The sequence below is a fragment of the Hydra vulgaris genome, chromosome 14 (genome assembly GCF_038396675.1).
Source record: "Hydra vulgaris chromosome 14, alternate assembly HydraT2T_AEP".
NCBI classification, from domain to species: Eukaryota; Metazoa; Cnidaria; class Hydrozoa; order Anthoathecata; family Hydridae; genus Hydra; species Hydra vulgaris.
Window position 1 is genome coordinate 12,367,374 of NC_088933.1, and position 18,563 is coordinate 12,385,936.

General features: G+C 28.8%; 1 protein-coding gene across 1 annotated transcript; it reads right to left on the bottom strand.

Annotated features, from left to right (window-relative positions):
* Window positions 1-3,278: 3,278 nt before the first annotated feature.
* Window positions 3,279-4,373, bottom strand: LOC136090924 (uncharacterized). Its single transcript, XM_065817901.1, has one exon. The coding sequence runs from the start codon at window positions 4,371-4,373 to the stop codon at window positions 3,279-3,281; it is 1,095 nt and encodes a 364-aa protein (XP_065673973.1).
* Window positions 4,374-18,563: the final 14,190 nt, after the last annotated feature.

Genomic DNA, 18,563 nt, shown 5'->3' on the forward strand with positions numbered 1-18,563 from the left:
CATACAGTTTGTGCATGTGAGTAACCTTCATCACTTATATCTTCATCGTTCAATTTTGAAAAGAATAATTCTTTTGGTAGTAATTGGGTTTCATTAAATTTATCAACAGAGTGTACCCAATCATAGGGATATACGCCTTTTTTTAGTAATAAATCTAATTGTTTCCCTGAATATAATTTTCCGATATTTTTGCACTGGTCTTTTGCTAAATTCTTTGATAAAGCATCTAAACTAGAAGGCATAAATCTATAACTATCTAAAAAACGAAGCTCACGTTTAACTTCAAATTTCTTACCTTCTTTAATATACTCATCGACTTTAATTTCTCTAGAAAAGCTAATATACTTTTCTTCATTGTTTGGTATGCAACTCAATTTCCCTCCTGATAATTTCTTTATAAATAAGTGAGAATAATATCCAGATAAATTGTGAAATAGTACTGGAAAGAATTTTGGAATTTTATAATTTAAATTACAACTTTGATGAAGAGCGCATCTATATTTTCCCGTAATGTGACAGTGATCACGTACTTTATCATCATCCAAATCTTTTCCGCAAATGTGACATTCAGTTGCTGCATTAAAATCATGCTTGTTTTCAGTAGTAAATATCATCTTTTTTGGAAATTTAATCATATCACAAATTTTCTTAATATCTTCCTGTAAACTATTAACAAAAATTTGTGCAACATCATCTGTTTCACTACTTGCAGTAAACATGACTGGACTGCTTTGATAAAAACTTTCATCAAAACATTTAATATAATAACAGAATGAACTTGGAAAATGTTTTTGATATTGTTTAGAATAAGATTCATTCGGATTGGGTTCACAAGTGTCAATTTGTTTTATAAAACTTTCAAAGTCAGCATATACTACAAAGGGAACTCTCATTGATTTATTGTGATTAGTAAATTGCATTGTGGAATTTGGTGGTGGAAGTTCGATACGTACTGAATCATGTGTTTCACAATACGATTTATAATTAGATAATGATTCTTCAGAATTAAAACCTAACAAACAATTTCTACGATAGTGTTTTTTGCAATGTTTATTTGATGTTTGCGATGAAAGTAATCTGCTTAAATTTTTTATTAAACAGTAATGATTTGTTTCTCCATTTGAGATTAATAGTAAATCTATTAAATGTTTGCGATCATTATTCTTTGATACATGCAAAATATGAACTTCTGAATTTTCATTACCATATACATTGACACTGATATCTGTGTTGTTCTTCTCAAATTGTGTAATTTGATTTAACGATACTGGAAAATCTATTTTATCCCAGTTTAATTTTTCAGCTTGATTTTTAAGCTCTTTATCTACTCTTTCAGAGTTTTTAGCTGTTGGATTTAATGCTCTTGCAATACACCACTTAAAACATTAATTATCTTCATTCTTTATATTAATTATTGCTTTTTTAGTTTCTAAACTTTTATCCAGTGGAATATATGATTTAGCTTTAATAGGATTATACTCAATAAAATTGATATCCATCTTTTCAACAGAAACAAATCTCCAACCTGATCCTAACTGTTGAAAAAATGATAAGGATTCTAAAATTTTCTGCTTTGATGTTTCATAAAACTCATTTAAATCTGTTGTTTTTAATACAACTTGATTACTCGTTCTAAATGGAGCAGATGTGATTATAGTTTCTCCTGTTTTAATATCAGTACGCTCCATTTCACAAGTGAGAACTATATAAACCTTTGATTTTCTATTTTCGGTTAGTATTTTAATTGCACTGTTTTTAGCAGCATTCATGAAGGATAAAGCATTGTAATCTTTTATTCCTTTAGCTGTAAATTGTTTTGTCACATTTTTAACAGCTGATCGTGATAATTTAAATTCTATCGGATTTCTAATTCCATATTTTTGATACAAATTTGAAACTGTAGATTTTAATTCATCAATCTTTTCATTAGCTGTTTTTTTAATTTTATCGGGAACATATGATAAAATCCAATCTGCAAGAGAACTAATCTTTTTATTTCTTTCTTTTCTAATTTGTGTAATAGGCTGAAAAGGTGACGGAGCTAAAATTGTTGATGATATATCTGGAACAGGCTCATCAAGTAGATACTTAATATCCATCTGTTCGTCTGATTGCATCTCTTCGTCTAATTGCATCTGTTCGACTGATTGAATCTCTGTCTGTGCTATCGCTTCTTTTAATACATCTTTACTCATTCTATAATAATATTTAATTTTTCGCTCTCTAGCGATTTCTTTTAAATCTTTTAGTAATACTTTTTTATTTTCCATTTTTATATAGCAAGATAATTTTTTTTAATTTTCATTTTCTTTATATCATTTTTCAAAATATTTTTTCTTGTCAATATTTCATATGAAACTTTAGATATGAAATATTAAATGCATCTATATTTCTATATTGCAAGTTTTACTTTTATAATTTTTCTTCTTTTATATTTCAATCGCATTAAAAAATAAACTTTATCTAACTTAGCCTTTAATATTTCAATAGCATTTGGATTTTCATATAAATCATCATATCCCATTTTATATATAAAGATTTTTTTTAATATATTTTAATTTTTTTTTCAATTTTTCAGAATTTGATATTTCAATCTTATAACCATTATCAATCATCCCATCACGCATTTCAAGATATCTATATCCATGACCAGTCCCACGCATTGCGCTATATAAGTATTTATATACTGTTTCTTCTCCTGTTTCCATGTTTGTTAATTTAATAGTGACTGGTTTTTTCTTAATTGTTTTTAATCTTTCATATTTTGGATCTATTTCTTTTTTCTCTTCTTTTACTGGATGTATTCTAGGTCTTCCAACTGATCTTTTCTCATCAACATCTTTTACTGGATGTATTCTAGGTCTTCCAATTGGTCTTTTCTCATCAGTTGCTTCTGTTGCTTTTGACATGATTGATTCTTTACCAATCAACCCATTATCTATAGCAAGCATTATTAATGTAACATAATTTTTAGATGTTTGTGAAATGTTATTTTCTTTTAACAACTTCTGCAAGTTTTCCCTTGTATAATACATTTTTATTATATAAAGATAAAAATTTTTTTAAATCAATTCAAAAAAAAGTTAATAAACAACGTTCAACTTATTTCCCTCTGATTGAAAGTGTAAAAACATATCCGATATTACAACAGCAAACGCTTCAGTATCTGCTGAAACAGCTGCATTAAATGTTGCTTTAATTTGTACATCTACTACTGAGGATTTTAATTTTTCTGATTAACCACTAACATCAAAAACAAAGAGTGGGTATAAATCTTTTTAGTCTAAAGGAGTTATGTTGCTTTGTGTTATCAAATCGTTCATTCCATAAAATTTTTCACTAAATACAGATGCATCTCTATAGGCTCTTGAAAATTGATGATTTGGAAATGATAAGTTATAGTCAGCAGCTGCATATTTTTCTTGATTAAGCATAATGTACATATTTTTCAAGTCACAATGATCAAATATGGAAGAATTAACTTCTTGATTTCCATCCTTATTTGTTTGGAATCCAACAATGATGTATCTTGGTTTTTCTGGAGATGTTTTTACGCTAAGTCTCCAAGAAAACGCTGTAGATTGTGGAACAGTTATAGTATCACACTGCCTTGCGCGAAAAGTTACTGGAAGTGTCACTTTTGATTCAATACTTTTATAAAGATTAACTCTCTCTAAATCTGATGGAATCACATGTGGCATGAACAATGATATTTTATCAAGATTAACTTTTCCTGCAGCTGCAAGAGCGTTTCTAAAAATTGCTCCAGTATCACTTTTTCTAACAAGAGTTAGTGTATGTTTAAATCCGTAAATAGCTTTGTTGTAATCATCGCAGAATCCAAAAATGTGTCTTAAAGGTATACATAATGAAAATGTTCCCTTTGTGGTTGGTTTCTGAATTATGTATGATTGTCGTACTGCAAATCCTGAGTTATCAGCAAGTACTGCTGTTGTTGAAGAATCTTTGTACCACAATTGATTTAATCCTTGTGCTAATTGAAAGTCATTTGGGTATTTAAGCATTCCTAACATTGTAGTTGCTTGACCTGGAAAATAAACTGACTCTATATTTTGGTTTGATAATTGATATGATATTTCACTGAATAAATGCATAATACCATTATTTGTAAGCGCCACTGCATCTGCATTAGCATAAGCTGTCCCATCAAGTTTAAGAAGTCTTCCTTCAAACAAAAGATAAGCCTCAGATGGAAGTGTGAACAAATCTTGTTGCTCAATGTTAATTCTTATTTCTCCAGTGCTATTTAAATATGTGCGAGCTATTGGTTCATATTCATAGAATTCAAATCTTTCAATTCCATTATCCACAGTTGGGATTTCAGTAAAATTTAATATATCAGAAGTTGCCATTTTTTTATATACAATATAAAAAAAAATTTTAAAATGGAAATTAAATATAAAGAAATTAGGCCAATCGAAGACCTCGGTCTTTTTTTGCTAGATTTATCTATCCTTATAGCTGTTGATTTTATTGCAGACTCCATCATTATATTATTTATATTTGGTGTAACTTCATCAGCTTTTTTATTTAAACTTGAGATTATGTCATTAATTTTATTATTAATGACTGTATTTGGTTGAGAAACTTTAGTAGATGCTTTTCTAATTAATTGTTTACCATTTTCAACTGCAACATCTTAAGCAGCTTCTATTGCTGATGTTGAAAGTTCTGTCCCTGCTGATTTAGCAGCAGTTATTGCAGTTTTTCCTAAATCGCTAGCAGCTAACCTCTTCAACATTGCTGATGACATTCTTGTTACATTTGATGATGCTGCTCGTTTAAATAAATTTATTAAACTGTCAAATATACCACTTCCTCCATTAACTTGCTTCTTAACATATCTCTTATTTTTAACAAATAGCATTTTTATGTACGCAATTTTTTTTTTACTCATATCATATTCATATTATCATATTGCTAGATTGTTTTGTATTGCTTTATACTGATCCCTATTCATAACACCTTGTCTTAACAATTCATCACAAATTGCAACAGCTTCATTTCTTGATCCAGTATTACCTGCTCTCCATGCAGCTATGCGTAATTCAAGCATATCAAGAAGTGCAATAGGATCTCAAGGAAGAATTATTGGTCCTATTCCTGTTCCCTTTGATTCTCTTTGATACTCAAGCATTCTAGTTCTCATTAACTCTCTCCAAATGGGAGCTATTATTTCTTTATATTTTTCGCTCCGAGATGACTTTGGTTTTCCTGAATCAGTATTAATTGCATCTGTTTGTATTATTATATCTCGATAATTGTGAAGATCATCTATATTATATATTTCCTTATTAGGATTAGACTTTGTTAGTAATTCCCAAAGACCAGGAGTACCAATGTGTTTTATTCCATTTATATCTATATCATCGTTATTAACTAATATTGGAACTTTTCCTATAAAAAATTTACCCCCTTTAGAATGTATTCCAAATGTAGTGTCTGTAGACTTTTTACTATAAGTATACATTCTAAGATAGTCTGTTGCAAATTTTACCAACTTTAAAAATTCATCAGAAGGCATTAGATCCTTCGGATCCATAAGAAGTATTTCTTTAGATCCATAAGTAAGTATTTCAGGGTATGCATTTGAAAACGTAAGAGCAAATTGATTAGCTTGATCTTGCAATTTAGATATATCCTCCTTTATTCCAGATTGACTATCAGTTAATGGCTTGTACAATTTTGACAAGCCTATCTGCAAATTAGAATCTCCAATCTTTTCACTAAGATGATTCTGCTGTATTCTTTTTTTACTCTCTGATAATTCGTGACGTTTTACGTTACGTTTTACGTTACGTTTTACGTTACGTTTTACGTTACGTTTTACGTTACGTTTTACGTTACGTTTTACGTTACGTTTTACGTTACGTTTTACGTTACGTTTTACGTTACGTTTTACGTTACGTTTTACGTTACGTTTTACGTTACGTTTTACGTTACGTTTTACGTTACGTTTTACGTTACGTTTTACGTTACGTTTTACGTTACGTTTTACGTTACGTTTTACGTTACGTTTTACGTTACGTTTTACGTTACGTTTTACGTTACGTTTTACGTTACGTTTTACGTTACGTTTTACGTTACGTTTTACGTTACGTTTTACGTTACGTTTTACGTTACGTTTTACGTTACGTTTTACGTTACGTTTTACGTTACGTTTTACGTTACGTTTTACGTTACGTTTTACGTTACGTTTTACGTTACGTTTTACGTTTTAGCAAACTATTTAAATAATCAATATTAAACGTTCCAAAATTCTTTTTAATCTCAATGTCTTTATAAATGATATCATTTTTTTCTAATAATCCTAATATAAGTGCCATTGATAAAATACTTTTTATTAATTTTTTGTTTCTTTAAAATCACACTCTAATTGAAGTACATATTTATCTATAATTCTTATTTTATCCTGTTTTTAAAATTATTCCATTGTTTAAATGATTCTTTAATGTTCCTTTCTACACAATAAAAATCACTATCTTCCAGATAAGTTTATAAAGTTTATTTCTCTCATCATTACTATAAGTTGATGGTATCTGAAAGTTTCCATAATCAGTGATAAATATAGAGTGACTTCCTGAATCAACAATAAAACCTCCTTTTCCAAATCCAAGAAGTTCCAAATATTTTTTTTTTATTCAAATCTTGTTCTCCTTCACTACATTCTAAAAAGAACGGATATAAATGTTGCATATCTTATTATTTGTCAATAAAATGTTATTTGACTATTTTTTTATTAAACCTACTTTGAATTACTTTAATAGCTTCTTCTCTCCCTTGGTCAATTAGTGACAACTTTGTTTGTTCGTCAATTTCATTTTTAACTTTTATTCTAATTTGCTCTATCATTGTCTGAAATTTTTCAAGTTCACCAAGTATTAACTCAAATTCCTTGTCATCTATATGCCCATCTACTAAAGCTTTAGAAATATAATTACTTATTGTATTTAGTTTTGAATCAGCAAGCACTTTAATCTTTTCATGCTTTTCTGCTTTTAAATTCATTTTTTTATTAACTTGTCCGGCTATTATTGATAACACACCTGCTCCTAATGCTGCACCTTCACATGCAATAACTACTGGTGCTGCAATGATTGTTGATAAAAAACCAATTCCAATAGTTCCAAATGCCATAGTGCTTGCTAGTAATGCATTATCAATTGCAAAAATTATTTTTACAGCTCTATGATATTTTTTAATTAGCGTTATTCTCTTTTCTCTCTCACGCTCTATTTCTTTTTGAATCTCGCCAATTTTTTGTAACCGATATGATTTTTCTTCAGGTGCATTAGGAAGAACAGGGTAAATATTGTTATTCTCAGTAGTTATATTTGAATAAATGTTATTGTACATTTTATTATTGTATTCCATTTTTAATAAAAAAATAAAAAAATTAACACAATAGATTAACAGAACAAAAACAATCTCCTTTTTTTATTAACACATCAGCATAAGATTTATTTACAATTGTTACTATAATATCATCAACAGACTCTGCTATTATACAATCTTGTAAACTTAACATTTTTAATCTAAGTTCATGTTTTAATGAAACTAACGCAACACCTTTATTAACTACCACACCAAACTTTAAAAGAATATACTGATGTGATAGAGATTTTATTGTAATGTCGTGTTGTGCAAATACATCATATCTTCCATTTATTAATATTGCAGGATGCTGTAAATTTTTATGTGGTTTAAAAACTATAGGAAATGGTTTCGGTTGTTTATATTTTTTTATAAATTTATGCACTGGCATGCTATTTGACATTTTATTATATATAAATTTTATTATATATAATTTAAAAATCAAAGAATCATATTTAAAAATGGAATATTAGCAAAAGGAGAATTTGGTCCTAATAATAAACCTGATCCTGTTGGTGTATAACCATTTCCACTACGTAAGTACAATCCATCACCTACAGAACTTCCTTTACTCCATGGTCTCAAATATAAACCAGATCCTGCGCATGTTAATTTAACTCCTTGTCCCTTCTTTTTCATGTACAAATACCATTTCCAGCAATTTTATTAATCATAGTTGATCCAGCTGCTGAGCCTACTCCTGAAAGCAGTCCTGTTGCAAGTGGTGGTATAATTCTTGATGCTAAAGAACCAAGAAACGGTAAAAGTGCACCAATAAACCCACCTTCTTTTTTAGAATTGTGTACTAGTTGTGTTTTACTTAAAATAATTGATACACCAGTACCTTTTTCATATGCTTTTGTAATTCTATTCAATTGTGTTGTTGTTACAGCTAATACATGTTCACCATTTAAATCTGAATGCGATAACTTAATACTAGCTCCAATACCACATTCAATTGCATTTTTAATTTTTTCTATTTGGTTTTGTGAAAGATTTACTTTAATATTAGTATATTTACTCATTTTGTTATAGTTAGATTATTTTTTTTCTCTTATATGAAATCTAATAGCTAATTTTTCTCCTCGTAAATTTATCAAATTTCCATCTTGATCAATCAATTTAGTCTCCATCTTTGAAATTGTTTTTAGTGTTATTGGTAAGTAAATTAAGTTTAATGGCTCTTGAATAATTTTATATCCAGGACCAACACTTGGGAAAAATGAATATATAACGTTTTCTGTTGTTCCATTTACATAGGATGATGCTATTATATCATTTGTTACACTTATGCTATTAATACTTAAAATGTTTACTATATTATCTGATTCATAAGATCCTGTTGAATATACTTGACTGTTAAAACCAAGAATAGATCTAATTGAATTTATAGGTCTAAAATCAACTTTATAACCAGCTTCAATATTTAAAGTTGTTTTCAATGTGTTATTATCTGCTGAAAATAGAATACTAGTTTCAACTCCATTAATAATTTTACTATTTTCAGTAATTTTTTCTACAATATACTTATTTATATCATCAATCTCATAACTACCTTCTAGAATGTTTATATCTATCCAAGTTGCTCCATTATATGAACTATATCTAAAATTGTTATTTTAAGAATCAACATTTGGAAAACTGTAGAATGTATCAAGACCAACTAATGCCATTTCATAATCTTTATCTTCACTTAGTTGTATAATAGGAGCAAACTTCTCTTTTATATGACTTCTTTTATTATTCAATATTATATACATTTTTTATATACAAAAAAATTATTTTAAACTTTAGATGGAAAATAAAAATTATCTAATCCACTTCTATATTTTCCATTATCTATTTTAGAAGATAAATCTATGACAATAAATCCATGAGGTTCTGACCAAGCATGCTTACAAAATCTTTTAAACTCATCTTCGTTCATATCACTAGAAACATGATCTCTATAAATATGACTTAAATTCTTTGCATCTTGAGGAAATAAGCAAATATAATTGGCATTTTCTCTAATAGTTTGTCTAGGTAACATAAAATAATTTTGTGCAAACTAGAAACAATCTACATTACTATGTCTTCCTCTTATATAATATTTTTCACACTTATTTTGTTTTGTTAATTGCAAATCATCAAATATCATCAAATTATTCTTGTTAATATCAAGATCCTCAGGATTTGGTACATCTTCATCTGTTTCAAAAAACTTACACTCCATATCTGCTTTATCTTTCAAATTTTTTGAAGCTTTTGCAATTACAAAATCTGGATTTGCATTAAAATTTTCTATTTGGTCTTGTAGCTTAAATAGTTCATTAATAATTTCTTTTGGCAAATTTTTTTCAAAAGAGCTTTTTAATATTTTGTATTCTGGTTGAAAAAGAGACTTTCCAAAAACTTGTAAATTATTAAAATCTAACCAACCAGGTCTTAAAAGTAGATTTAATAATAAAGTAGTTTTTCCACAACCCGACTTTCCAACAATAATTCCTCTTATACTTTTTGGTAACAACTTGTTATTACTTCGCTTATTTTTATTTACTTTCCATGAATAATCTATAATATCCATTTTTATATAAAAGATTTTTTTTTATATATAAAAATGTACTGTGTCAAATGTAAAAACAAAACAAATACACTAAACTTGCAAAATGTTGTGAGTAAAAACAATAGAAATATGCAACGTGGAAATTGCGCTATTTGTGGAAGATTAAAAACTCAATTTGTATCCTCAAAAAAAGGAGGATACAAATTGAGGAGATTTAGTGAGTTCGATTAATTCAGCAACACGTAAAATAAAACTACCATGGTCGAAGTTTCCAGGTGAAATGCATTTACCTGGAATGAACTTTGCTGGTCCAGGCACTAATTTAGATGAACGATTAACTTCTACTGATGCATATAAAGAATGGAGTAAACCTATAGATAGAGTTGATAATACAGCTTACCATCATGATCTTGCTTATAAATACGTCAATGATACTGCAAATAGAAATAAAGTTGATAAAATTATGATCTTAGAAATGGATTCTATAAAAAATCCAACAATACGTGAAAGAATTGAACGAGGTATTATAAAACCTATTATATCATCTAAAGCAAAGTTTGGGTTAGGTCTTTCAGACCCATATGAATTAGGTCTTTCAGACTCATATGAATTGGGTGTTAAAACTACTCAAAAAAACTACAAACGATCAAAGAAAAAGAAAAGGGTAAAGACCTGAAATGGACTGACGAACTTGCAAACGAACTTCATAAACCAGTTGTAAAACATTTCAGAAATAGAAAAGTGATTGTAAATGGAATCAATGAAATATGGGCTGCTGATTTAGTTGACATGCAATTTTTCTCCAAATTCAATGACGGTATAAAATACTTATTAATGGTGATAGATGTTTTTTCAAAGTATGGATGGATTGTTCCATTGAAGAGTAAAACTGGAGTTGATGTTGCTAATGGCTTAAATAAAATCTTCCAAGAAAGAAAGTGTCAAAAAATATGGGTAGATAAAGGCTTAGAATTTTATAATAAGCATGTTAAAGCGCTAGGTGTTGAGTTATACTCAACTGAAAATAAAGAAAAAAGTTGTGTAGTTGAACGATGGAATAGAACAATAAAAGATAAAATGTTTAAGTACTTTTCTGCTAATTCTACTAGAAAATATATTGACATCTTAGATGAAATGGTAAATAAATACAACAACACAAAGCATTCTTCCATTAAAATGACACCAGTTGAAGCTAGCGAAAAAAAGAATGAAAATATTGTTTGGTTGAACTTGAACGGAAATGTACGATTGAAGTCTGTACTTTCATATGGGTCTGAAAGACCTAGACCAAAGTTTTCAATAAATGATAGAGTCAGGATAACTAAAAAGAAGACAACATTTGAAAAAGGATACACACCAAGATGGACTGAAGAAGTTTTTACTATATCACAAATTCAGTACACAGATCCTCCAACTTATAAATTAACTGACTATAATGGTGAAGAAATACAAGGTACTTTTTATGAACAAGAAATGCAAAAAACGAATCAAGAAATATTTAGAATTGAAAAAGTGATTCGCAAACTCAAAAATAAATCACTAGTAAAGTGGTATGGATATCCTGAATCGTTTAACTCATGGGTTGACAATAAAGAATTGATAAGTCTGATGTAATAGGACATGTTTTCTTTTACGCTTAGATTTCACTTGTGAAATTGATGTAACCATAATATATTAATATATTATGGTTGAGATAGTTGAAATATGATATGAGATTATGGTTAGGGATATGTTTGAAAAAAAATGAGCCAGAACACCCTTTTTATACTACTATTCACAGTTATGAAAAAATTGGGATTCTAAACTATTAAGGTATAATAAAAATAATTTTGTTTAGTGGTAACATTAAAAAGTCTTTTTTTAATGGTTAATTGTGCCATAGCCATTTTGTGCTAATATATTTGTTTGCCATTGTCATTAAAAACAACAATTTAAGTTATGCATATAATATTTTATTGCAACTTTTTTTTAACACAGTGCATTTAAAACACAGTCTGTCGCCTCTCTGTTTAACAAAAGTTTATTAATAAAGGAGAGCATTATTGGAACACTCTGTTATTACTAAGCTCTCATGTAGTTTTTGGTACCATAATTGATTATGACCATGTTAAAGATATGTTTTGCGAGTCACTAACTCAATAATAAATATGCAAAATAATGCCCCCTCCCCCCTCATCAACAAACCCACTTATTCTAAAATACATTAATAAGTATATAAAACAATGCCCTTTGTAGTTTAAGATCTTTATTTTTTTTTTTTGCCCTTTGTAGGTGATTTTTTTTTCTTTTTATTGTATTGGTAAGTTGTACTTGGCTTTCCTTCTCTGGTGCTTGCTGTTATTAAAAAGAACCTAAAATCTTAAGTTACGTGGTCTTTACTAAATGTCAAGACCAATAAAAGCGAGCAAAACCAAAAAGATTATGTTATATTGATAAGTCTGCCATTGTCCCGATTTTTACGGAGGAAAGCACAACGTTAAACTAATTAAAACTTTCATAGCGTTCTTCAGCGGAAAAACCGGGACAATGGCAGCCCTATATATTAGATAAATTTGTATTTTATATTTTTCAGATAATATATCAAGTTAAATTATTATTTAATTATTATAAATCGGGTTAATTATTATTACGGGTTGCTAACTGTTAGTTATAAATAAATTCATGGAAAACACTAAATAAATTTAAGAACAACCATTATTATCAATGCTGTCTTTGTTTATTTAAATTTGTTTGCAGGTTAATTTAAATATTGAAATAAATATTTTTTGAAAACATTTAATTTGAATATTTAAAATAAATTACTAAGTCTTAGTCTAAAGGTTTAACAGCGAATAAACTTATATAGCTTTTGTATATGTTTTAAGGAATCGAAAAGAATTAATGTATTTTTTTAAGTTTATTTAATCTAGTTTATTACAAGTTATGCATAAAATAAAAAGGATTAGGGGTCGTCTATAAATTACGTCACGCTTTAAGGGGGAGGGGGTTAGGTAACTTTGTGACGATTTGTTACGAGGAGAAGGAAGGATGTCTTAGATTTTTAAAATTATCTCATACGATGGTTTGATGTTTAGGATAACGATTTTTAATACAATTAGCGATAATTTATACAATTTTTTGTAAAAAGAATTGTAAAATTTTGTACCTCCTACCGTAAAGACTCTAAAATTTTTTTTGGGGTGGGCGTGGGGTACAAATTTGTTGAGTAATATTGGGGGAGGATTAAATAAAGTGTTACGGATGCGTTACGAGGAGGGAGTGGGGTCAAAAAATGTCAAAAGCTGCGTGACAAAATTTATGGACAACCCCTTAAGAAATAATTCTTGTCCAGATAGTTAAAAAGTTAAAGAGTTCCTTTGTGATGATTTGTCAACCTCTGACGTGCCAACACCCAGAAATATTTTGGAATTGTTTCTGTCAGAAATGGAAACCTCAGACACCAATCTTCAGTATGTGTCAAAACTGATACTTACGAACAACTTATTACGAGAAAACCAAAGCATGGAGAGGCAGTAAATGTTTATTTGGCGGAACTGTGAAGATTATCTACCCTGATTGGTGAGCTACCAGACAGAGCTATTGCATGTGGCTATGTTTCTGAGTTTCTGAGCAAGTTCGACAGATGCTGATATTAGGTACTAGACAATCTTACAAATTACAAATTCTAACGCTAGCAAGAGCACTCGTGGTTGAAGAACAAATCAATGGGGCAAATAAAAATTTTGATGGAGTATCAATATCTGCAACTCGTGGTGTTTGTTTTATGGAAAAAAACGAATCATGTTTATTTGGACTAAGTCGTGATATGTCAAAAGGTATGAGCACTATGAAACTAATAGCTCGGGATTATATGGCTTCGTTTGAGGAACAAAATTAAAAATAGATAATTGAGTGGAATTGGAGTAATAATTCTCAATCTAAAACTCTGTGGAATAAGATTTATGAATACAATATTCCTGTTGGCATAAAACGCGATTACGAATAAGAAACTGAAGGATTGAGAAATAATGACTACAAAAGTACAAATCGAAGAAACTCCGTCCAATAAAGTGTTTGCTTTCTCTTACGGCAGTGGCGGTGCGAAGAAAAGGAAAAGTACATCCGGTATTTGACTTTAGGGAGCAGAACACGTTTATTGAAGCATTCACTGCGAACACAGATAGATGTGCTGATAAACTTCAAGACTGGAGACGGATCAATCAATTGATCCAAGTCCAATAAAATAGCAAAAAAGAAAAATAAAAGTAAAAAGAACGTTGAAACTTCATGGTATGGGTATAACTTATTATGGGGAGCAGCACTATCTTACTCTAATCAACTTTGAACCTATTGGGTATGCAATATTGCGCTATCTTAAAGATCAAACCAGTGCGTGTGTTATTCAAGAATTTTACGCGATATTTATCAAATGAGAAGGTCAGGACTAAATTCTGACGAACAATGGTACTGCATTTCAAAGCACATTGTATTTACAGTTTTTTAATAAATGGAACGTTAAATTTCAACTCAGCTGCGCTTATGTCCCTTTAAGAAATAAAATTGAAGAACGATATCATCGAACTGTCAAAAGAAATGGAAATAGAGAACAAAATAGCCCAAGACTTTCATACCCCACCTCCATCCCAAACGTGAGAGCAACAAATTGATAAAATTGTCTTATATTCATCAATAAAGTTTAATAGTATTTTCTCTCTGCGTTCAAAAACTATGACGATATGAAGTTTATATGGTCATAACTTTATATGTTCATAATTTTATATAGTCATATTCCCGAACATCAAAATATACTGAATCCGTCAAACTGATTCTGGCAAGAGTCTATTTCTTTCATCAGCCCGTTTACTCTTCAACATGATCAAAAGTTGTTCTGCATTTGCATTGTGCGTTGAATTCGCGAAAAAAATAGAACATATTCTAAAAGAAGTAAAGATAAAAAAAAAAATACAATCTAAAATAAATCAAATCACAATCAGCAATTAAACTCATATAGTTTTTTGCCTTCGCCGAAGTTAGGAATGTTTATTATTTTAAATTTTTTTTTTCGGTATCATAGCAGTGAATTTAAATTAAAAAAAGAGTGCATTTATATACTTTTTATAAAAAGTAAAAGTACATAATTTTTACTTTTATGCGAGCTAGCAAATGGTTGGTCAAACCATTTGCTAGCTCGCATATTTTTTTTGGTCTATTTGACAAAAAACTTCGTTTAAACTAGGACTTTTACTTTGAATTGGATAAAAATTCATGTAATAAAATATCAAAACTTGCAACACCTCAATAAAATTACAAATTTTTAATGCTTAAAACTTAAATATCTAGCGTAATATTTTATTTATAATAATTTATTAAACTAAAACTTCGTTAATAGATTCGATTTCGTGCAGGTTCGATCACATTCTATTTATTAATGATTATTACATCTAAAATTCAAAAATATCAAATAAAATTCAAAACATTAGAATATCAAATACTTTTGTGTCAAATATAATTGACACAATAAACTAAATATTTTTACTGATATCTTTAAATATGCTAAGCTTATAATAAAGCGTATTTATTAAAAAAGTTGAAGCAAAACGAAACTAAAAATTAGAACTATAACAGAAAAATTCAAAATACAAATCTCTTCAGAGTTTGCATTAACGGGATTCTACTGTTTATTATTATTTGTTATATGTATTGTTTATTGAAACTTTAGGACCTGTGCTCACAAACAGCAAAAAAAAAAAATGTAACGTCAGTAGTTTCATTCCTTCATGATCTGGTTTTTACTAGTGCAATAAACCGAAAAGAAGCTTGTAGTTGAAGTAAGCTTCGATCTTAAGCTTACCATGGTTGATGGAAAAGCAGTTAATGCAATTTGTGACAACAAATCAGCTCAAATTTGTAATATTTGCAAATGTACTCCAAGATCAATAAACAACTTAGATAAAGCTCTGATCCGTTCAACGGATTCGCAAAGCTTAGAGCTTGGGTTATCGTCATTACAGGCATGGATTCGATGCTTCGAGTGTATTCTACATATAAGTTATAGACTTGATATTAAAGACGGCAAATACGTGGACCTGAAAATATAAAATTAGCTGCTGTAAAAAATAAAGTTTGTTGACCGTGAGTTTGCAAAAATTGACCTTATTGTTGACATGCCTTTTCAAGGCGGATCTTGGACAACAAATGACGGCAATACTCCTCGTCGTGCTTTTCGTCAGCATGCAAAGTTTCCGCGAATAACAGGAATCAAGAAAGATTTAATCTACAGACTATACATTACATATCAGTCATTAATTTGAATACAAAAATTAACATAGCCAAATATGAAACATATTGCTTGGAAACAGCAAATATATTTGTTCGAGAGTACTCATGGTTTTACATGCCAGCCTCAGTACACAAACTACTCATTCATAGTATTCTGACAATATCTAGATTTATGCTACCAATCGGAATGTACTCTAAAAAAGCAATTAAAGCTCGGAATAAAGATAATAAAAATATTCGCTTGCAACACACTCGTAAATTTGATCGAAAAGCTTCAGTGACGGACCAACTCAATTTTTTAATGCTTTCGAGTGACCGAATTCTTTCATCTCTAAACTATGCAAGATCAAAATGTAAACATAAAAAAATGAACCTAGAAGGAGACGCAGTTGAACTTCTTTTTCAAGTAACGGAAAAGGAAAATACGAATGATGCTAATGATGATATATATGCGGATGAAGAAGATAATGAGTTGGATGAGGGTGATGGTTTTGATGATAGAAATAAGAAACTAAAACCAATATACATAAATTAAATAAGAAATTTAAATGAGCACAATGACATTATCGGATCATCTGAAAATGAAAACACTGATTTGCCATTTGATTACTATGCTGACTTTGAATTTACTGACTAAAATTTTATTTATATTATTTTTAGCTTTTGATTTGAACAAAATTATTATGTGCATTTATTTGTAAAATAGGAATAAACTTTTAACCTTGAGCTATAAAAAATAAATTCTCAGTTTTCAATATTTATTTAATATTAACGATATAAAATATAGTTTGTGTAGTTCACTAAAAGTCTATATGAAGGATGTTAGTGACTAATAGTTTAACTATTTTTTAACATTTACAGTATATGCAAGTATCTAACTTCAATTTTCTTATAGTGTCTACATAAATTTTTTATGCATAAGGCTTTTTTAAGTTTTTAACGTTACAATTTTTTAATCAAATCGTTGCAATTATCAACTAATTAGTTTTCATATAATTATATAATATCGTATAAACTTCAAATTTCCAGTCAAATAAATTTTTTCACGTCACAATGCATTGTAAAGTAAGAATTAAATTAGTCTAAAATCTTGAATTTTCAAAATCGATTTTAAGTTTAAATTATAGCTAGTCACATTTTGTTTAATAGTATTAAACAACCTTTATACTTCCTAAATATCATTAATTCCTATTTCAAGAGAGCGGCATTTGGTTGGAATCGAATACTTAAATATTGGATTTTTATGTAATTATAGTGAAATGATTTTCTTCTTTTTCTTCCTTTTTTGAAAACATTAAAATAATAACAAAAAAGTTTTTTTAAACAATAACGGTTTGATGTGTTAAATAAAATTAAAAAAAAAAAAAAACTATATTCCTTAAACAAATATCTTAACTTTAAACTGGTCTTTTTATAAAAGGAAAAAAAAGTCGTAGATTTTGAACTAAAAAATATATTATAAAGAATACAGTCGCAGGTTTTTTTTTTTGAGCAATAACTACCGTTTAGCAAATGCAAAAATCAGAAAATCAAACAATCTTCGAGTGGTATTTAGAAAAAGGAAGATGAGGAAATTTAGAAAAATACCTTAAAATACCAACAATTCTAAGACATATTATGAATAAATTAAATACAAATATATAGCTAAAACATATGATTTTATGAGCACTAAGTTAATATGTTTGTTAAGATAAAAATAGCCCAAAGCTTTTTTAATTGAAAAAAGTTATATAGATTTTGAGGATAAGTATTTTTGAAAAAAAAATTTGCGAAAATTTGACAATTTTAAATGCCATTATGAATGGTTCTAGCAAGCTTGCCTTTATCTCTAGTAATTAAGCGAATACATTTTTGAACAGAGTAAAGCACTTATGTTTTAATGATAAAATAAAAAAAGTTTAGAAGATTTGACTTTTGTAGGACTTTTAGCCATGGAAAAAAAATTCAGACCCGCTGTCTGGCGTAGCAAAATGTTTTTTGGTCATGAGGCATTCGTGGTCAAGGTGCCAAATTTCTGTTTCTCTGGAGCAATAACTTTTACTAAAAAGAACAAAAAAAACCCTTTAAATATATCTGGAGTGTCATAAACCTCGCGGTCTGGGGATATTTTTAAGCAGATGAGCTATTTTCTTATCAAAATGGCGAAAAATCTTACACAAATAAAACATTCTCTCAAAAAGTTTGGGGCATGGGGTTTTAGCCCCGATTTTCCGAGACTTGTTTAAACATTCTGTCCTTATCTTTTAAATAATAAAAACTTTTACGCAAAAAAAATGTAAAAAATAACTAACAATTATGCCAATTATGCCTTTTAAATAGTCCACATATTCTGAGTCTACCATGAGTATATGCGCCTTCTGCTCAC

What these genes read in the sequence shown, in the direction of transcription:
- LOC136090924 (XM_065817901.1), bottom strand. Translation starts at nt 4,373, where the DNA reads ATGGCAACTTCTGATATATTAAATTTTACTGAAATCCCAACTGTGGAT.